The sequence below is a fragment of the Pseudoliparis swirei genome, chromosome 20 (genome assembly GCF_029220125.1).
Source record: "Pseudoliparis swirei isolate HS2019 ecotype Mariana Trench chromosome 20, NWPU_hadal_v1, whole genome shotgun sequence".
Lineage (NCBI taxonomy): Eukaryota > Metazoa > Chordata > Actinopteri > Perciformes > Liparidae > Pseudoliparis > Pseudoliparis swirei.
In genome coordinates, this window is record NC_079407.1 from 7688668 (window position 1) to 7711536 (window position 22869).

Consider the following 22869-nt stretch of genomic DNA (forward strand, 5'->3'; position numbering starts at 1 on the left):
AAAATATATATAATATATATATATATAAATATATATATATACATCATGACAATATATATATATAAAACAATGTAATAAAATATCTTTGCCATGTCTTCCCTCTCTCGTCGCTCTGCTTTCCTTTCTTGTTGCTGAATGCCTAATCCGTCTGGGCCCCATTCCGATCATTCAAGCCGAAAGCCCCACATTCATGGGTCTATCGTCCTGCCTTTCTCCTTGCATCTTATCTCCTCTTATCTCCTCTCCTCTCTTTTCCCTCTGTCTTTATTCTCCAGGTCTCCTGTTGCCTCTCTAATTTCAAGGCAGAGACTCTAGTCTAGAAGGATTAAGAGCCAAGAGCGCAGAGTGCTGACAGCAGGTCTTAAGTTCTCCCAAATATGTATGCATCCATTTATTTTGTCGAGCAACAAAACAGAAGATGTCACAATTCAAATTGATTTCTAGAATCCAAACGTGTTTTTTATGAACATTAATGAATTAGCTGACAGTTTCAGAATCAGCTGGGACTTCTATCGGCCTCATGTAACTTTTGTTCATGTCAGATTTCCGGCAGCTTTTATGTCCTGCAGTGCAATCTCTTTTTTTTCACGTCTTTTTTTTATATCAAAGGTAGCAGAACAATTCAAATGTCCCAGATCCTTATTTTTCTATGCGGTGATATAAGGTACATTATATTACATTTCATGTAGCTGACGCTTTCATCCAAAGTGACTTACAATCATGTAACATTCATACACCAGAGACACAGCTTCTCTATAGGGAGCAATTCAGGGTTAAGTGTCTTGCTCAAGGACACATCGACTAGGGCGGGGATTGAACGGCCAAACCCCTGATTGAAAAATGCACCCTCTTCCTAACATTTCACGGGCATATGATCCAGCTTGATGAAATCCTGGTAATACTGTAAAATACAGCAATCACTGCATGGCACTGTACTGTTAACAGATGGAGGTGTTAAAGTCTGTATTGTTTTAATCCCTTCATGCTGCTCCACACCTCCTTTCTCCAGCACTTTCAAAGAGTGAATGCACTCAGCTTGTTATCTGAGGAAAAATAGGACTTACCAAATGGTCTCCCATGTCAAATCAAAACCCAGGTCAACCACTACGCAGACTGTCGTTTGGAAGGCCTTCTAGCTTTTATTTTCAGAGTGGACTCGGCGATATGTTAGCGGTTGTTCCACGTTTCACATGCTCCTTATTTACGGGCTCATAAAGATATGATGACAGCCTCTCATGGCTCAACTGACAGATTGACAGGTGCATATGGAGTGTGTGAGTGTGTTGAATAGGTTTACAATGTGATGAGCTCAGTGGAAGATCCAATAAAAAAGACCTTGCGATGTAAATCACTTTAAGATTATCACGACCTTCACACAGATAGGCTGTACTCACACACACAGACAATGTATCCCCTCTGGAGAATGGATACTGATCATTAGTGTCTGATCACAATGACGCCATGTTTATAACGGGAAGTCGATCTTCTGTTAGAAAGAACGATTATCTATGACCTAGAAAAGAGGTGAGCATGAGATCCAAAAGTCCCTTCTTTAATCGGCCAACATCAGCCAATATCCTCTCTCTCTCTCTCTCTCTCTCTCTCTCTCTCTCTCTCTCGTTTGAATCAGAACAATTGCCCCGATTCTTTAGCTCTCCAGTGATTCTGCATAAAAACTGATGCAAAACGTAGCCACAGAAATCCCGGGCTTTTATAACTGAGCGAAAAAAAGCCTTTCCCCCCCTCAAAAATGCATTTAGTTTCCTTTTACAAATTAATTTAAAGCTAATGTGCTTTTGATATAGACAAGAGTATTTAAACTATTCCTTTTCTTAGTTGTCTTTATACATGTATAGACAATTGAACTACGGTATTCTGCCTAATTAGATTGATTAGTTTAAGGTAACTGTATAAACAATACATTTTGGGTGGTGTTTGTTATTGTTTATGTGGTTTTATGTCCATGCATGTCCGTGCCGTCTTGGGTTCACATGGTTTACAGTATTGTACATGTTTAAAAAAAATGTTTACTCTGCTGCTGGAAACCTCTGTTATATCTTTGGTGAAGAAATCCCCAGAAATCTTATAGAATAAAATAAAAATAATTTGTCGCTACACAAAACACCTTCTTGTTTCTATCAATTCAGGAAGTTGCCAACAAGCTACAATTCTAGATCTCTTAACTTTGGAATCTGAACATGTGTGTTATTCCATTCTTCTGAATCATCACTTCAAGCAGAATGCACTGAAGGCAACTTGGTTGGTTTAAACGATAAAGGCGGCCAACGATGTCAAGACACAAAGGTGTGGCGACATGATACTTGTGGAGAACACACACACATGTTCCAGTAGAGCTTGATGGATGAAGGGCGGAGCTGCTGCCAAGATTAGTGTTTTGATTCCCACGAACGCAACCTTTGCACAGAGCATTATAATAGTATCCTCACGCTTTCTCGTGTGCCCAAAATACATTTGAACAGTGTTCCATCTCTTTGGTTCATCTTTTAAAACCTTAAAGATGATTAAAAGAACAATGCAATAGAAAGAGGAGCCCTGGGACGGCTGGAAAGTTGATTATCCAACACTTCACATGGTGTATTATCCATATATTTTATACAGTTAATGTAATATAATGGTATGACCCTTGCTTTGTTCTCACCCTTCAGCTTAAAGCCTCTTCTAGATTTTCAATGATTGTAACAATGGGATTTGATGGAGAATGTAGGCCAACACACTGGCGTTAAACAGGAGCAGGGAGGTCCCAGAGGCTTGGTGACTCACCACTGACATCATTATTGCTGCCATAGAGTCAGATGGCATAGAGAGAGAGCTTTTTCATTCAAGTAAACCACACCGAAATATTGTTTTACACACTGCAGATTGCTTGCTCGGTTACAACGTGAACAAAAACATCAGTCATTTCATGTTTCTTTTAAAAGTAATCCACAAAAAAAGGTGCACAGTGCTGCAACACTCTGCTCTACTTATTGTGTTTCTATCACGCTGTGCGCCGATGGGTAATTATCAGACATATGCGATTATTGTAAAGGGATTCACTCAGTGGAAGCAGTGCATGAGGGGGTGGTGGGAGAAAAATAAAATAGAAAGATGGCTAATTGGTCTCAGGGAGGATGAAGCTGATGGGAAAAAGTTCAGGATGAAACTAAGGTAAACAGATAAGGGAAGGAGTGAGAAAAAGTGTAAAAAAAAGAAAAGTGTAAAAGGAGAACATGAGTTAAAAGCAGTTTGTTACTTGTAATATACTCACTTCCATAACCCTCAACTGGACCCCCCTCCCTCCCTCCATCCTAGCCCTCTTGTTTTGGTATTCTTGTCAGTGACTCACCTGCCCACATGCTGAGTGGATCAACAGAGATTGTGACTGTTCTCAACACCAGAGGTCAACATTAAAAGAGGAAAAATAACAGACAAAAAACTAAAACAAAGCAAGAGAGTTTTTATTCATAATTCTTTGTTGTGGTGTTGATAATATAGTTTACTGTACATGCATTCGTTGTGTGCCTGCATACCAGTATGTAGGCTCCATGTGTATGGATGTGTGTGCTTCTAGCGACTATAAATACTCAGTAATTACACTCTGCAATATGTTGCATAAGCTCAGCTGACATTTCTGCTGCCAGGCAGGATCAGTTTTTCCACCCATCCTGCCGGACAATGGATACAGCTGCCCCTCTGTACCCGGCTGTCTCGTCTGCACTGATACAATCAATTTCTGCCCCAGGTTCATATTCAAACAAAAACAATACAACCACAATCTCTGCAGCAACACTCACCAGACAGAGCCTGCTAGTTTACTGTACACACAGTTAAACTTAGAGTATGGATTGATGTTACGATGAATAGCCTCAACAGCACATTCACACATGGCTCTATGTTGCACTCTCGTGTCGATCTTGTCGATATTCCAAAACAAATCTAACATTAGGTTTAGAAAAACCATCAAAGTAAAAAAAATCCACCTCCCCAACCATCCACCATAAGTGGTCTTTCTCAATATTGAATACAACGCCACTCTCTCTGACTATTGCATCGTGAACATGGATATGTCCATTTTGTGTGTCCAGCACAAATAATAATGCAAATTAATTGTTCTTGTTTTCGTGCAGAGTGAAAAATCACTAGCTTTCAATTTAGTGACATGGCTGGGCTGGCATGTGTATGTTGTAACAATCAATGTATTTTGGCCTCGTAGAACTTCTCAATTTGTTTGTGAAATACCAATGGCGTGTGTGTGTGTGTGTGCGTGTGTGTTTGTGTGTGTGTGTGTTTATATGTTTGTAGAAAGAGTGACAGTGTGTGTCCTAACTCAAATGTCCTGATATGGGAGAATGGAATTCCATATGATTTCTATAAACCACTGGACCAGACCACACGTGACGTCATTGAACACTCCCTTGAGGAGGAGAAGAGAGAGAGAGAGAGCGAGAGAGAGACATCCTTATTTTGTGGTTCACTTCATTACCAAAACACTGCTCACAATTGTGCATAACTCACTGTCAGCTTGTGCGAAAGTGTGTGTTTATTTGAGTTTGTCCAGAGTATACTTTGTTTAGGGAGAGAGAGAGGGGGGGAGGGGGGTACAGGCAGGGAAAAGAAATGACAGACAAAAGGTAATATTAAAGGGGCATTGAGGATGTAAAAGTGATTAAAACATGCACACATACACCTGTGTGTATTTGTGCTTGATAATAAAGAGATGAGTGGAAGAAAACGGAAAGCAGAAAAGAGAGACAAGAGGAAATCCGAAATAAGTGAAAGTGCTTGTAACAGAGGGAATACTCAGAGACAAAAGAGGGATGGTGGCTAAAGTGAGATAGGATAAGTTGGGAGTTGGAGAGAAGAAATAATATTTTTTAAAGGAGAGAGCCAAACCAAACTGAGCTTATAATGTAGAATGGCTGAGCAGGGGGCAAAGTGACAGCATGTGTGCTGTGTGATAGAGGGAGCAGAGGAGAGAGAGTGGGATATCCGTGCCTCTATATCTGCATGTGTGTGTGTGTGTGTGTGTGTACAGAGAACATATGAGGCAAAGCAAATGGAGGAGCACATGTAAAGAAAAATCCTGTTTTTCCTGTGTGGACGAGCAGCCTGTCGACAGATTGGATTTTATGGACTCGTGAATACCGTTTTTCTCTTTTCAAATTATGATATTCCAAGTTGGATTTTTCCTACATTTCCTCTTCTTCTTTTTCTTTTCCTGGAGCTTCATCTGGAGGAAAACTTCACTTTCCTCTGAGATTTCTTCACTCACTCACATAAGTCCTCTGCTCCATGTAGCGCTGCGTGGGCGAAGCGGCCTACCTGGATTACGTACATGTTTGTGGGACAGAATCACAGAATACCGGAGAGACTGAAAGAAAGGATAAAGTGAAGAAGAAGAAGGCAGAAAGATGTACCTGTACAAAGCAACGTGCCCAGACATCCCCAACCCGAAGCAGAAGGGGTCCAGAGGTCAAGGCCCAGGTCAGGGGAGGCTCGCCAGGCAGACGTCCGTGGGCAAGGGGCCACGGACGTACGCTCCTCTAATGTTGTGGACGCCAAAAAGATCCAAAAGTGTGGTGCAGCTCAAACAGCTGGAAGAGTTTCTCAACTTCCACTCATTGTCGCTGCAAGACACGATCAAGAGCCAGACAGGCATGACCTACAGGTAACCTCACGTGTGTGTGTGTGTGTGTGTGTATGTGTGTGTGTGAGAAAGAATGTGTGTAGGACTTTACAGGAGATATTTCTAGCAGTGCTCCTTGGGACTCTGAGGCTCATGTCTACAGGGACATTTGTTGCCATGGCAACCCCAACAGTATGAGTGTTGTCTCTGTCCTCGCCTGTCATGAGATTGGATGGTTGGTTGTGGGGCTTGTGGTTATTTGGCAACTGTTTGATTGAAAATGCTTTGTAGACGTCATGTCTGTTTACTGGTTGAGGGATACGAGATCATACAAAAAAAGAAGGTTTGCACCCTAGAAGCTGGAATAATGACTCTTGTCTTTGGAGATCTGACCAATGCATCATGTGGACGATTGATCTGAATGTGAAACTCAACAGTTGTTGAGAGCACATATAGTCTGAGAACACACATCTATATTAGTGTGTTGTTGTAGTAAGTGAGACCATGATCTGCTTCATCGCTCTATAGTCCTTGACAAATCCATTCTTAAAATAAAGAACAAGAGAAGAATATAGGCTTTACCAACAGGTGTCTGCACTAATTTTGTAATATGCCACATTTCAATGTCCTGACTCCTGTCACAAACTGGGATTAACCATTTTTAATTCAGTGCACAAATTAACACATAAATAAACAAACTCTGTGAAGCCTAAAACATTAACGTACACGCATAGTTTCTCAGTTTGACTGTTGTTTTTAAACGCGACAAACACAATCGCATTCTCTCGGGATTCTCTGTTTTTCCTTTATGTACTCATACATTTATATTGTGTATATGTTAATATTTATATTTACTTCAGCGTGCTTTTCAAGTCTCTTTAATAGAAGTCATTGCACTATGGTCACGCATGGATTTGTAGACTGAATAAAACAACATGGATTAAATCCTCCAAAGGACTCATGGTAAATGATGAATAGCTTTTAGTTTTGAAGACAATCCACTTCATGTGAGAGTGTTTCCCACTGCTGTCATATGTGTGTCATCTGTGACAAAGCATCATGCTGGTGAGAGAGTGTGACTGGCACATGTAGCGGCTCTGCTGTCATTGTGTTGTTGTTTCCAATGGAGAAGAACGAGTTCTGGAGTTTATATTATTCATGTAGTTTGTGATTAACCGTTCACCTCTACGTATTCACACGCTCAAACATTTACTGCTGCCCTCTAACTTACCACAAGAACAACATCCTATATTAAAACTCCACATTGATAAAATTAGCAAAAACACACCTGTTAATTAAAAAGGGATATTCTTGTTTCACTTTACCATAATGCCAATCACAAAATATCACAATTAGGCTTCAGAGTGAGAAACAAGGTGTCCCTGAGTGTTTTCTATTTGCAGAGACCGCTGGCTTAACATTTCCATGACCTGGGGGGAAGGGTGGGGTTGGGGGGGGAGGCGGTGATGGCAGTCTGTGTCTCATTTGGGTCAGTGGGAGCTCATATGGCCATGTGCTGTTTGAATTTCACCTTGGGGCGTTGGCATATGTGTGTACATGGGCCTGTTTGTGTGTGTGTTGGAATGTGTGTCCATTGCCATGGTAACCTCATAAAACAGCTGGCCGGGGACTTCCTTTTCCAGGTCAGCGTGTATTAGTGGTCAAGACCTGCACTGGGCTCTGCTTCCACACGGACTCGCTCTGGCACAAGCAGGAGAAAAAAGCTATTTTAGTTGAGGGGAACAATGTTTATCTAGGCTAGAACTCAAAAACAACCACAACCAACCATGACTTTATCCAAACAGAAACAGACAATTACAAAATATTAATATGAAATGCTTTTATTAACACATGAACACCCCAAAGGAAGAGATGAGTGAAGTGCCCTCAGTGTCTTTGAAATATGTTTTCCTTCGAAGTATATCTGGCTCTGTAGAGTGAAGTGAGTCGTGACATGATGTGGAAGCCTTTCCTACAACCAAACCTTTTGGGATTTATGACACTCCATCAAAGGCTCTTCAGGCCCAAAGATTTGTTTCCCCTTTTGAATACTTTATAGTGGTCCGAAAAGGTATTTTACAACCACAAAAACAAAAATCGAACAGTATGGACATCACCAGATGTAGATTGCATGTATATAAATATATATATATATAATTGGTTTAATAAAATACAAACAAGCCACAGTTTTTCTCTCCCCGTTTTCTTACTGTTTTGATTTAATTTTGTGCGTTGTAAAGAAAGACATGCAAGATCGCATGCTCATCACTCTCCCGTGCACGGCTTCAATTTGTGCAAACACGTAATTCATTCAAAAATTATACAAAGAGCACGGACGGAAAGAGGAAGAAGAGACAAACTACAAGCAGGTATGTACTGTGTTTAATTCGGCATTCATCCTCGGGGCTTACATGGCGAAGGTTCACGCAATCAGCAAACCAGGACCAGACACGGTCGCCATGTGACAAAGTAAATGAAACGTGTTAGAAAAGCAGACATCGGCCACTTAGTTCCAGGAAGAGTTGATTATAAAAAGCTTTAAGCTTTATAAACACACTTCGACAGCTATCCAGTGAACACGTCGGGCCTGAACGCCTCAAGAAGATTTCCCCCGCCTCATTCTCATTCTTTGCTTCATTTGTGTTAGTCTAGTCTTCTTGCACTCTATCAAAGAGGGTTCAGACGGTTATTTAACGCCTCCACCATCTTACATTTTTATAATCACTTCAATGTGAGTAATTCTGCTTTGGTTGAACCACTTAATTCAGGCCAGAAGGCACAATTTTTTAATTATTGTTTAATTTGTATTGCTTGTTTGTAAAACTCATCATGCATTATGCCATCGTGATGCAGCAATACTTGCTGTCTGGCCTTTTGTAATATCATAATGCCGTGTTTTCATATGCGTGGCGAAATAAATTAAGCTGAAAAAGAACTCTTGTGTTCAATCAACCTTTTCTGTAAATAAGCCAAAAGCATAGTACATCCCCTTTTAACCGAAATGTGAAATGCACTCAGCTAATTTTGTATCACTCTGGCCGAATTAAAGCAATCATCAATTCAATCCGCCTATATGAAGAAGATTATTAAAAAGCCCATAATATTATTGGATACAGAGCAGGGAATGCTGGGTAAAGACCCAGCATTCCCTGCTCTGTATCCAATAATAGAATGACGGTGAGGCAGTATTTAGACCTCCGTGGGGCAGAAGGTCACATTATGAAGCATATGCCATGTGCTCATGAGTGTACCAGTGCGTGTGTGTGTGTGTGTGTGTGTGTGTAGTCTGGATAGTTGTCAGTCCATCTTATTAAACGAGTGCTGTCCACTGAGACTGTGTGAAGGTGACATAGTTGCAATGTCCCCACAGTTGTTTCTCTCCGTCTCTGTCATTCACTGTGTTTCCGATTAATAGAACACTCTAGAAATATATTTTCTCCATTGGAAACAACAACACAATGACAGCAGAGCCGCTACATGTCCCAGTCACACTCTCTCACCAGCATGATGCTTTGTCACTGTTCTTTACACTTTTCTTATCTCTCAGTTGATTCAGTGGGTTTCTCAATAATGGTCGAATTGATTGCATTACAAATAATCCTTCTATAATTTAACAGTTTTCATTATTATTCTGGTACGTTATGGCAAATCTGCACAATATTCAGGACTGTTCTTTCCACAATAAGACTATGTTTATCATAAACTGCGGTGAAAAATATCCTTTTTGCAAGAAGGAACCTTATACATTTTTTATAACTCTGTTTAAACTGAGCTGTTCCTTTTAAAAGTCAACAGGCTATATAGAGTACCACCAAATGGGCTTTGACACACTGTCTCAAGCATGGATACAATTACTATTTGCTCTCGTGATTGATCTTATTTTTCATTATGCAGTTTTGCATTAACACTGTCATTCAAATGGACTTCAGCACTTTATATAAAATTGATGGAAACATTTTAAACCACATATAGTTCAGGAGCTGCAGTTGTTTGCTGCAGACTGGCCATCTAATTTTGTGATTTATTTTGTCTGAGTGAAGCTTTGCTCTGTGGAGCTGTTTCCAAACTGAAATTGAACATTGTTTGAAACCCAAAGCCCGTCCTCTCTGGACTCCTTGTATCCACTAAAAGTGTTTAGACTCTGGCAAGTGCCTATGTAAGGAGAAGCTGTCCAGGCCCGGCTATTTATCATGGTGCCTAACAGACATAACAAGAGCGGAGAGAGAGATGCACAGCTGAAATACAAATAACAGAGGACGCATTCAAATAATATTGTACTCTATATTCTTAAACAATAAAGGAAGCATGTGGTGTTCGTGTTCAAGGGCAGAAAGATGGGGACTGATTTGTCTCACTTTATATTGTTGTGATCATTTGTTTCTGTCTGTTCTTAATCGGAGCCTAATGAAGCTGTAACCGATCGACACTCAAGCAGTGATTCATAGATTACACACACACACACACACAAACACAAACACACACACGCATGCAATCAGACACAGATATAAATACACATGCAAATGTGTCAATTGCTCATCCTTTATTTATCTTGGAAAACAGCTGAATATTTAACATGGTAGCTCGTATCCTCCCTAAATACTTAATTGGTCAGGCGGTCAAGGATGTGTGTGTGTGTGTGTGTGTGGGATGGAGGGTGGGGTGGGGGGGGCATGCATCCAATCGTGTATAGACAACACTATAAACTAGCTTAAATTATGTCTATTTTATCAGTAGGAAATTCATTAGGCTGCTTTGACGGTTTTATTTGGCAAATCTAATGGGTTTGTTTTATTGGCTACACATTAGTTTCGAGCATCATGATTGACTTTCTCCTGAATGTGCTTGCATCACTGTGACTCAAGATAAATATTCAGACAAATTCAAACTTGTTTAATCTACAGTGTTTGTTTTGTAGAATATAAATCAAAGCAAATTTCAAAAACTATCTTTTAAGCTAATTTACACCTCTAGTCAAACTTAACAGTTTTCCAAGTCTTTGGTTACATCACAAAAGCCCTGTACTGGTTTGGAATCAATGTGATAGGATTTACATGCACAAAATAAAAAAATTTTTAAAAAGAAGAAAATCCCGAGGGTTTTATTTAAATGTTTGTATGTGTCAAATTAAGTAATACACTGTTAAAGCAACAACAAATATTATAAATGTTGATTTAAAAGGTGTATCAATTACCTGTAAATATTTCGTCACACATCCGGTGTCTCCTTCACTGTTTTCATTGAGTTTCTTCAGATCGGCGAAACAGCGCCATGTGAGTCTGTGTGGTGAGAAATAATATTGCAGGCGTAGGACGTGAGACGTCCACGTGTTTCCAGCTTGCCAGGTGAAGTTCACGTCCTTCAATTAGCGTAAAGAAACACCACCTATTACTCATTGCTGTTATACAAATGCCAGGCTGCGAATGGACAAGACTCAAAAGATAGAAAGTTAACCAGGTAGAAACCAAAAGAAAAATGATTGTCCCAGTATCAACATGGAGGACACCACTTGAATGGCGGCTTCTTCAAACAGGGTGAGTCGTGTCTCTCTAGCTTATATCTGTTTATTCGCTCTGGCTTTTCCCTACTGGTTAGCGTTAAATATGTGTTTCCCGGTTGCTTTGGTACCAACTAGTTGCTGTTCACGCGAATTGTTTAACTGTTTAACTGTCAGTTTGATTCGTTAGCACTTCATTCAAATGGGTAGAATTTGAGGCCTGTGTTACAGTATTTTATCTGTCCTTTTGTTGGTTACTTTGTGTGTGTCAGTTGGTTAGTTTTTGATGTGAAAAGCAACTTGTTTTGCAGAGCAATATTGCACATTGTTTTTCTGATTCCAATTTGTGGCCAACATGTCATGCTGTTTGACAATCAAATATTATGCGAGTTGTTGCATTTTACCACCATGCAACTGTACTAAAAATCAGTTTATGTTATGATGTATCTAAATATAAAGTAATAGTAAGTAGGAAGAGGTGTTTCTGTTATTTAAGACAACAAGTTCAACAACGGCAGACTCCAAAAAGCACCATAAGGTCATCATCACATGACCAATGATTTGAAATTCAAGATGAATCCAATATTAATGATTAAATAGGCTAAATCATTAGAAATGTGGCATGATTATTAATCCTGACTTTAGCTGAGCTGTAATTTAAAAAATCAAACAGATAGAAATCCTGTAAATTCCTCTGAGTTAAATACCAATTGAAATAGTATTTGAGATGGTCAGTCGACTGCTCAGACAGAAATGCTTTAAATGTATTACTGTTCTATTAATCTTACTCCGACTATTTTTTGCACTGCTTGCGCTCTCTCACTTAAGCATTTGTTGAAAATGCCACGCCTCATTGACTATGTAATCCCTTCGAGGACTACCCTTATCTATATAGGTCTAACCCCAACTTTGGGAGACTTGTTATTCCCCATTCGTCAATGACACTGGGAGACACACATCACCGGGTCATTAGTCGACTAATGACACATGATATTAATCAATGCTCCAGCTTGGAAGGATTAATAGGACTATTGCATGCGTCTCTGTAACTCTCAAGAGTCTCTCTCTCTCTCTCTCTCTCTCTCTATATAGATATATACACACACACACACACTGCTGGTATTTCACTTGTGTCAGCATGAGGCAACTGAGTGAATCAATAGGGCATTGGTTTGTCCTATTGACGTGCTCATTTAGGAGAGTGACAGACGGTGACTGTGGATCACCATCCTCAGCTCACACTCTTTAAGAAAAAAACTACTTTTCTGCCTATTAGTGCTGAGAGACAGACAATGAGACAAAGATTTGAGTGTTGGCAAGCAGCCAGTTGATCCCTATTTTCTTTCGTCTTCGTCGTCGTCTAACCTTTTAATTTTACTGGACCCTGCAGACATAAATGCCCCATCCCTCTGTCTTTGTTGCTCCCCCTCTCTCTGTCCCCGCTCTGGTCTTTAAGTATCGCTGACTCTCTCATCCCCTCTCTTGGTATTTGTCCATTATTGATGAGAGCTGATAAGCGGTTATTTAAGAGGCAGGGCTGTCCTTGGGTCTCAGTGAGGTTGCCTGAGGATAACGCTCCATTCAAAGCTTCAGCTTACTCCCAAACACTGTTTCTTGGACATGAAAAGGAGCCGTGCAAGCTCTAATTCTAACACTCGCATCCTGTTTCCTAAATCTATTTGCTAATGTGCAAGGTGACTCTGTAGCCCCCGAAAAACCAGACCTCAACCAAGAGTATCACAACTGGTAATGATCCGTGAGGTCTGAGCACATATTCATGCAGGCCGGTGAGAAATCTCCAGAGACTCGCTAATAGATGCGTTTGTGAGAGGATGTGTGCAACTCGACGACTTTGGGCTCCCCCACAGTGGATTGTTCATTAGAGCAGCAGTTATAATAACCTAATTTGTAATGATGATGATGATGATGATGAGGGGTAATAGTCTGGGTGTGTGTGAAGAACCCCAAAAGGGAACGTAGAGACACTTTTTAAAAACGTGTTCATGTGGGTTGAATGAGCTGCAGAGAGGAGATCCAAAATGAGGGTCTTAAGAGATGTAACGAGAGATCAACGGAGAGAGAGAAAGAGAGCCAAAGAGATAGCCTGTAGTTGTTTTATCATGCTGGTTGCTGGTTTCACCACAAGGGGGAGCCGTGGACCTACTGTCACCTTGACGATGGTCATGAAAGTTGGGGATACTGGTGTGTTTCTTGGAGTGTGTGCCTGAGAGAAATAACACTTGTCAGCACTAAATTGACCAGCAGTCACTTCCTGTGTCTGGTTTCGACAATGTTTAACGAAAGTGTCACTTCGACACAAATCAAAAGGCTCTAAAACTACATTGATGTGGATATTTTCACAATTTTCTTCATTGAAATGTCCTCGTCAAAAACAAAAGCCAGTGTGCATAGCTTGGTGGCAGTGAATCCGAGCAGCTACAAGTCAATTGCCCGTGTTTGCCAAGAGAAGAGAACATGTCTGACCAAAGGTACATCCTGTGTTGCAGTGCCCAAGCAGCAGTGGATTCAGTATGAGTGTCACCTGCTGTGGATTTTTAGAGAGACCTTTGAAACCACGACTCAAGAGGGGACAATATATCCAAACCAGGTCATTCGCTAGATAAACAATTACCTCTCATTGTCCCTCGAAAACCAATTTTCTCACCGCCTTTTGTCTTCCTGCAGTTTTAACCCTGCCGTTTCATCATGTCCATTTGTTTCATTTTATTTTCCCCATCTATCCTTTTCTCTCTGTCATTACATTTTCCGTCCTTTGGGTCTGTCATTAGTGGTATCCCTCCATCTACGTTTTTGCACAGTCATGCTCAGAATGGACACTCAGTTTTAGTGTCACCGTATATCGCTGCTTTACAGCACTAAGCTGATACACTGACGCAGGCAAAGTTTATGTTTCCCCGGATCAGCACTTTCCTCATCGTGTGTGTGTGTGTGTGTGTGTGTGTGTGTGTGTGTGTGTGTGTGTGTGTGTGTGTGTGTGTGTGTGTGTGTGTGTGTGTGTGTGTGTGTGTGTGTGTGTGTGTGTGTGTGCGTTCTCGTTCTCCGGGTGCGGTGATATCTTTTGCAGTTATAGGTAATACACTGTAGTCTCCTCCAAGGCTTATTTAGAGAATGGGCGAGAGGACAAGGGACTCATAGTGGGATATGAGAGATTGCCATCATAAGAACTAAAGGGGACATTGTAGATGCATACACTTTCACTGTGGCCTTTACTGCAGTATTGTGCACCATGTAAACACTGCGACAAGTGCAGGGGAAACGCAGTGCCAATAGATGCACAATACTCTGAGCATTGTGTGCAGATACTGGTCAGGTAGCTGCATGAATTCAAATCCACACATGAGTAGTGAAGTGTTTTGGTAGTTTCTGTGCAGCAATGCAGCAAAGATGTAGCAACCTGTGGCGATGACTGCAGTCACCAGTTTAAAGGTGTAGTTCTACAAAAATGTTAAAAGATGCATTTGGTGAGGACTTATATATTGCATAAATATGAGTTCTGATCTGTTGAATAGACTACCATCATGCTGTTCAAGTACAATTGTGAGGTACTTTATACTTCTACTCCACTACATTTATTTGACAGCTACAGTTACTTTTTACTGATTCAGATGAATACTTTAGATAACTATTTAACAACCATCAACGTAGAAATTAAATGTGTTATCTAGGGCTGCAACTAACGATTTTTTTGATAATCGATTAATCGGTTGATTATTTTATCGACTAATCGGATAAAAAAACAAAAAAACTTTAATTTTCAACCCTTTATTCAAAACAGGGTCCGTACGGTCATGGAAAACCTGGAAAAGTCATGGAATTTTTAAATGGCTATTAGCAGGCCTAGAAAAGTAATTGAAAAAAATAAAATCCCAAAATATTCAAATGTTAATTTACACGATATATATATGATATGCTTTGGAATTCTCATTGTTATTTTAAATACTACATCTTCTCACTTTGTCACGTATAGACAGAGTTCTCACTAAATGTTTAATCATGGAAATTTGGTTTAAAGTCCTGGAAAGGTCCTGGAGATCCACTGGTCACCATGGTGATGAACCGTCACAAACAGACTGACAGCTTTCCTCTCCTGAGCAGTGGTCCCCATGTGGCCCCTCCCCCTGAACAATATCAGAGATGCGTTCCGATTTATTATTTTTTTCACCTGGCCCGCTGCCGTTGAGATTGCAGTGAGACGCGGAAAAAATGTGAAGTGGTGCTCTTCGCAATAAAACATCTTTGATGGACGTGTCGCGTCTCGGCCAATCAGCGTTCAGATGTCCACAGCGTTTGGGAAGTTGGGTTAGCTTGAATGTTAGTCCGCTACATCTGCTGCTGTCACGCTGCACGGTGCAGCGATACTAACAAAGTACCCGTACGTTAAAAACGATGTGATTTAGCATATTTTTAGTATCGATACTTCATTAAAAGAGCGATCAGAGCGCACGCGCTGTTCCGCTCCGTTAAATGCTGTCTGCACGCGCAGCGCAGCGCTCACAGCGAGTCGTGGCTTATTTCCGTTGCCTTTCTCCATGGAAAAATGTTTTCCGCTATCCACCACGGAATAAATAACCACGTTTTCTACGTTATACTCTTGTGGAAATGCCACACACGTCGTGACATGTAGCGCCCTGGTGTCTGGGTTCATAACGTCACCTGTAGGCGCACTTAGCTCCATGAATGTCTCAGACTCCGTGAATGACTTCTGCATCCAGCGCCACGTGAGCAGCAGCAGCCAATTAGATTCATCAACAGAGGAGCAGCTCAGCGCTGATTGGCTCTCACAACGCAGCGTTCCGTCTCTCCTCTCCTCTCCCTCTCCCTCCGCTCTTGTTTCTCCTGCGCCGCTCTGCGTTCAACTCAACTTTGTTTATACTCCGTGACTTATTGAGCGCCCTAATAATCGCGCGACACAACGAATCGATAATGAAATTCGTTGCCAACTATTTTAATAATCGATTTTTATCGATTTTATCGATTCGTTGTTGCAGCCCTACACTGATGGAAACCATCTCACCTGTTTCACACAGACAAGCAGGCCGAATGAGTCGTGTGTCGCACTGAAGATGTAATGGCGTGAGATGTGGAGCAGAGTGTGTAGATCATTGCACACTAGCGCTCACACGTGCACACGCATACATCGGAACACACACACATTCTTCTTTCCATTTCTTGCTTGATCGACCTTTTTTGTATTTTAAAAACTCTTTTGCAAGGTTGTGGAATTTTTGGGAGTAATACGATTATCAAAACACGGAGAAGTTCGTCCTCATTTTTTCTGTAGAACATAAGAAAACATGGGTCTTCCTTTTACTAGTTTGGACTTGAATTCTAATGTTAGTTCCCAATCCTTGTTTTAAGCCCAGGCCTAAAACACAGTCTCACCTTCACCTCCCCATTATCTCCAAATGGGTTCATTTCCATACTTTTATAGTTTAAGTCATTTTGCCAATGATCCTCCTCTGCAAAGTGGAACAAGAGATGACAGGGTTATAATTTATCAAAAGTTCTGCTTAGAGTAGATTACTTTACAAACTGTGGTTGCCAATGTTGCCAATATTTAAATAAGAATGAGATCATGTAATCTGACTATATATAATGCATGACATGTCATATAAATTAATGTAAAATAGGGTCGCAATAGTGATGTAATTTGTCCCACCCTAACAAATTTAACGCAAACGCTCAGTCCATACTCACCGACTCGGTCTTCAGAAGTGGTTTATTAATGACCTGCATGGCTTTACCAAAGAGGTTTAAAGTTTCATGTGCTCTTTTATTATTGACATTGTTTTAGTTTAGTTTTTTTTTTACATTTCAAGATGAATAGAATAAATCCATAAATGAACACACAGCCCAGCTCACACCTTTTGTGAAATGTGTTGGATAAATTGATGTAAATAAGTAATAAACTGTAATTTTTTTTTTTTACCAAGCCAGCCGTTAATCGTGGAGCATGAAACTAAAGAGGGAGATGCACATTGAGTAGACACAGGTGTTTGATATTTCATCCAATTAACAAAACGAGGTGAAGCACATGCAATCTTCTCTCTCTCTCTAAATTGCTGATGTAAGAGCACATGATTGCAAATGAACGCTCAAGGCAAAAACTATTACAGACACGCCATCTGTTGATTCTCTCAAAAGGTTTCAGTTCAGAACGCAGAGAGCCAAACTGAGCCTTGAGGAATAATTTTTCAAACAGAACTTTTTTTGTATTGCAAACAAGCTTTTATTAGGTTCAATGGATTAGAGCGCTTCATTCTCATGAGTTCTGAGCTGCAGCTTGCTGGATATGTACTTGCTCCACCAACCAGGGCATGTCTTTCTCGAGTGGTTTATGCACTGTGATCCCGTTGTGCTCCAACTTTTGATTTAGCAACAGAAAGAGAAATATGACTGAGCAGCTCACTCTCTTCAGGAATTATGTCATATTGGACAATACTAGACAGGGCTCCAGACTAAATTTTTTTACTAGGATCACAGTGGCCCCTAACTTAAAATTTTAGGGGCGTAAGCAGAAAATTTAGGGGCGCACACTATAAATCGACTTGCAAAGTTTTCCCATCATTTTTACTGTATTACTGATAAATAATTTGACAATATACAATCTTATGCCTGTTTGCCTTCATGAACTGCAAAACATTCACAACAGAGAACTCTTCAGAAGTTACTGTATTGAGTTTAAACATATTTTAAGAGAAAACATACCTTGAGCATGTGCATGTTGCACTTCGATGTGGCCAATCAAAACATTTGTTGGTTTCTAGAGATGCACCGATCAGGTTTTTGGTGCCGATCACTGAAATCAGTATCTGCCGATCACCGATAATACCGATCACGGTGTTGATTGAAGCATTCTATTTATTGTGTAGCATTATTGCTATGAGGACTATGAGGAAATACATATATAAAGCAACTCAAACATTAAAGAAATGACTGATTTCTTTAAACATTTAGGACTTTTACTTTGAAAAATGTCCTAATTGATACATTAAAATTGTTTGATTGCTATTGTAGGGGATTTCAGATATGTATGGAACACATCTGCATCATTAATTTCCTGGAACTCTTGGGAAAATCTATATACAGGACTTTTCTTAACATACAAAAGACTGACTAATTTTTATAAACTCTTCCTTGGTCCAGTAAAAATGTTTTAATGTTAGCATAATTTAAGCTAAATCTCAGAAACGATCTATAAAGATACAAAATCAGTTCATTGTTTACTTTTATATGTTCGTGTATGATTTGTCGACATCTTATTTTGAAAAACGGATGTTGTTTCACGTGGTTCTTTCCGCTAACTTTGCAAAACCGGATGTCACTTAAATCCTTCCGCTAACTTTATCAAAACCCTCGCGCGCTCCCGATCGAATGTGTTTAGCGTGAGCCAGGCGCGTCTCTAGGATTTGGATACATCCGGGGCTTAGCCAGTGCGAGCGTTGTCGACGGGGGGGGGGGGGTGTGCTCACCTGTGTGCGCGGATGTGGGCGCGTATCACGGCAGAGCGATGCGCGTTATGGGAGCGGCGGCGCTGGGTTTAGCCCAGAAGAGTGAAGCAGCGAAATTTGTAGACATAGAAACACTCTCAACAGCAGCTTGCTGTTACGTGCGCCTGCTGCCAGCCTGACTCCGCTGTTTTGGGTGAATGACGTCACGTGCGACCTGGAGGTGTTAACCACTTGTGTACCAAATCTTTTTTTTTTTTTTGGTTGAAAACATTCGGGGCTAATGAAAAAACATCCGGGGCTTTAGTCCCGGATGTTTTTTAGCCTAGGGACGCCACTGGCGTGAGCATCAGTCTCTAGGGGCTCAGACATGTGAGTGTCGGCTGCGTTGACCCAGAGATTCAACTCGGGGGACGGGGACGCCGCTCGGTGCATGAGGATCCCCTCGTGGACCTCTCACTCTGCGGCCCTCGCCGGGCGCATCGTCTCCGTTGCGATGCGCCTCTTTCCACACATTAGCCTATAACCGGTTTTCGTCTCCTTTCGTCTTCTTCTGGAGTTAATGTCGGTTAGCAAACCAGTCATTCAGGCATTACCACTAACTATAGTGGGCTGAAGTGTAGAACAAGTTTGTCAGCAACAAAAATATTTAATAACAAAACAAAAAAAATCTGCTAATTTACTGGTCGCGCATGCGCGAGTTGATGAAAAATGTACTCGCACTGTGTCTAATTTTAGGTGCAAAATGCGACCATTTGGTCGCCGTCTGGAGCCCTGCTAGAGTACATTATTTATGTCTAGATCCAACTACATTCTAGTATCCGAGTTGTAAGGTTAGTGCTTAAAGTGGAGACATATCTGCAGGTATTATCAATCATTTATAGCATACATTAAGAATTTCTTAAATAAAATATAATAGGAGGTTTGCAAGAAAACTATGTAATGTCACATCATTTTGGACCATTGTTATCACTAACGCCCAAAAAGCTTAAAGACTTTTTTCACCTTTCCTCCCCCATATCGTGCCTTGGCTCATCCAGATGCTCTCCACATAATTTCTATGTTCATACAGCTAATGAGGAGCGGCACAAAAACTCCCTACCGCCCCATTCCAGCATTTTCTATGGTTCTCTTTAGGATTTGGTCCAACACATTTTTGTCCGCTGACAAACTCGTTTAAAGACCATCAACAATATTGTCTTTTTTGCCTAATCTTAGACAAATTGAAACCAAATATTGTAGAAACAGACTATTAACATTGCACTTTTTTACAAGGTTTTTAGAAGTTTACAATACTATATGTACTAGCGAAGAAGCTACCTGCACTGTAACCACAGACTAACGCGCCATTCAGTGTGCCGAGAATGAAGGTGATGAAGCAGTACATAATCATAACTCTGACCTTTGCTTTATGTCCATGTGTCTGTGTGCAAAAAACCTCATACCTCTCAGCTATGCAAATTGCAGCAAGTGTTGTCTCATTACATTGTTTTTCTTGCACAAAAACATGTAAATGTCTGACTAATTTTGTGATTTCTGGATTGTCTAAAATATGCTCAAACATGCAGGCACCGCATGTAACAGTTTAGCTCCACGCCTTCCTTTTTGTAATAGTTGTTTTCATCCTGCTTCCCATCTCGTCAATCCAACTCCCCTCACCTGCCTCTGATCACTCCCTCGTTAGTCCCTCATTCCCTTCACCTGGTCCTCACGCCCTTCTCACCTGCAGCCCATCCCCTCATTAATCCCTCACTATTTAGCTCCCTCACTTCCACTTGTCCTCTGCCAGATTGTCTTGTGTTTTCGTGCCAAGTTCTCCAGCGTTATTAGAGTATATTCCTGACCTGCCTGTTCTGACCTCTGATTCTCTGCCCCGCCCCTTTTTGGACTTGTTTGCTTCTTCGACTGATCTCCCGGTTTTGACCCAGCCTGTTTCCAACCAAAGACAGTATTCTTTGTTACTCCTGTCTGAGTCGTGCTTTTAGGTCCACTCTAATAGCGCCGTGACACCGTATACAGATTCAGTAAAGCAAATTCACAAACTCTTTTTCCCTGCAACACAAACGAAACAATTACAGATGTGTGTGTGTTTGTGTGTGTGTGTGTCTATAAGAAAGGGGTATGTTAGAGAAGTGGCATGAAGGTCATGAACATAATTTAAACAATAAAATGGAGGGTAAATTGGAGTTTTCTGGGCTTCAGCTCTGCATGAGTGCAGTTCCCTGAATTGGTGACCTCTCTCTGAAACATCCCTTTAGGAGGAAGTTGTACAGTAGCAGATCAAAGTGTCTTTGACATCCTGGTTCATTACTCTCTTCATTACTCCTCTCCAAGGCAACCAATATACATGTGTCCTTCGTTCCTCCAGATACCGTCTGGCTTTATTCTTACCTGGTGTTATTTTATTGCTGCTTTTTCCCACACACATAACGCCTCCATACTGTTTCCATAGCAATGCTATTACTGAGATGACGATTTTCTCTCTCGTTGTTACCACTCTTCACTATCAAGTGTCCATATCTGGAGACTCTCCAGCAGCCGGCAACGCTGCTCTCTGCAACAAATGGCTAATTGTGGCGCAGGTGGCGTGGGAGTACGTGCTTATTACACGGTGCGAGTTTGAGATCGACCTTATTATGTCATGCATTTAGGCGCAATGCACAAAAGTTTCAGAGAAGTTATGCCTTACCTACTACCGTCTCCAAACTATTCTTAGATTCACTTCATAGAGCGGACACAAAGATAGATGGCTAGACGGATATGTAATTGGTCTCTTGCAACACATTGATATCTACATCAGTGGTCCTGGATGGATACAGCAATGACTTGAGCTGCAGTGGGCACACTGACACACACACACAGGCACAAAGAGGCACACACAGACACACACAGGCACACGCACCACGCCACACACACAGAAGTAGAGGTTCAACTCTCAGCACAACCACCGCACTGCTGAGGCTCTCCTGGCGCAGTGTGAGAGCACGGTGCCTTGCTCCCAGGCACCTTATAATGAGGTTGTTGTTTGTGCTTGCAAAACATTTCAGTCCAGATATATGATGCTACTGGCTCATATGGCCCTACGCACAGATATTACCATAGTGACCAACTTGGGATCTCAAAATACATATTTAAAAATACATGTTTTAACAAACTGGGATTAAGTAAACGTGCTGCAGCTTCGACTGATATCATTGCCATTTTTAATAGTTTGAGCTTTTTGCTCATGGTGGTAAAACAAGTTGTCAAATCATATCCGTCGGTCTAAGTCTGCATGAATTAAAAAAAGTTTAATTTATAGAGTGATAGGTAATGATGTTCAAAGTGAACGAAGTTACAAAATACACAACAACTGTTTTGACGTTAACCGATTCATCTGTAGTCATAGACGTGTAATAGAAACTGAGTAAGAGAAACACAGCACCGCCCTGTTGTTTGGGAAGGATTGGGACATGTTTTTTGGAAGGCTTATTTCTGACCAGAGATCCACAAAACAATCTTAAATATAAGCTCAACTAAAGGGGAACTCTTAATTTGGCCAATAATTAAGTGGAGTCATGTACTATAGTACACATGGCATCTATTGCACCTGTCCATCTTGGAGGGGGATCCTCCTCTGTTGCTCTTCTTCCCTTTTTCCCCCGTGAAGGGTTGTTTGGGAGTTTTTCCTGATCCGATGTGAGGTTCTGGGACAGGGATGTCACTCTGAGACAAATTTGTCATTTGTGAAAATGGGCTATACAAATAAATTGAATTGAATTAATAAATGAGCACTCTCTTGTTCTGGTGGAGATATGTTTGAGTTTTCAGGGGTAATATTGATACTTCGAGGGCTGGTGGCAGCTGCAAGAGGTCTGGCATTGTTCCTCTGTGACACAGCTCAGTGCTCAGCCACTGGATAATGGACACGCTGGCTTTTATGCAAAGCAAGTCGGGATATTTTGTAAAGAAATGTTCATCTGCTCATATGCCACTGTTTAGGAGCAATCGACACAGTTCACCCACCGCATTGTTTGTAAAACAAATTTAAAAAAGAGTTGTTATGATGCAGAAATGCAACCTAAAGGACGTGTACGTTCCCATGAAGAGATGATGGCCAAAGGCAATCATGAAGACTATGACCTCTTGTTTGAATTGGCCCTTAATGTTCTTCTCGTGATCCACTTCTAAAATGTCATCACCTGCAAACGACAAATACAATATGTACTTCCACAGTTGCCTTGTGTTCAATTTAAATGGGTTTGAAATGATTACATATTTACTAACTAAAAATAAAAAAT

General features: G+C 40.9%; 1 protein-coding gene across 4 annotated transcripts in view; it reads left to right on the forward strand.

The window, feature by feature from the left end:
• The window catches only part of kcnab1a (potassium voltage-gated channel subfamily A regulatory beta subunit 1a), a 108058-nt gene that overhangs the window by 1878 nt on the left and 83311 nt on the right, over positions 1–22869 (forward strand). Inside the window, exon 1 of one of the 4 annotated variants that reach the window (XM_056440699.1) lies at positions 5412–5668. The exons of the other annotated variants lie outside the window; for them this stretch is intronic. Coding sequence (XP_056296674.1) covers positions 5412–5668 — 257 coding nt within the window. Of the gene's footprint in view, positions 1–5411; positions 5669–22869 lie in introns of those variants that run through there. 4 annotated transcript variants of the gene reach the window in all.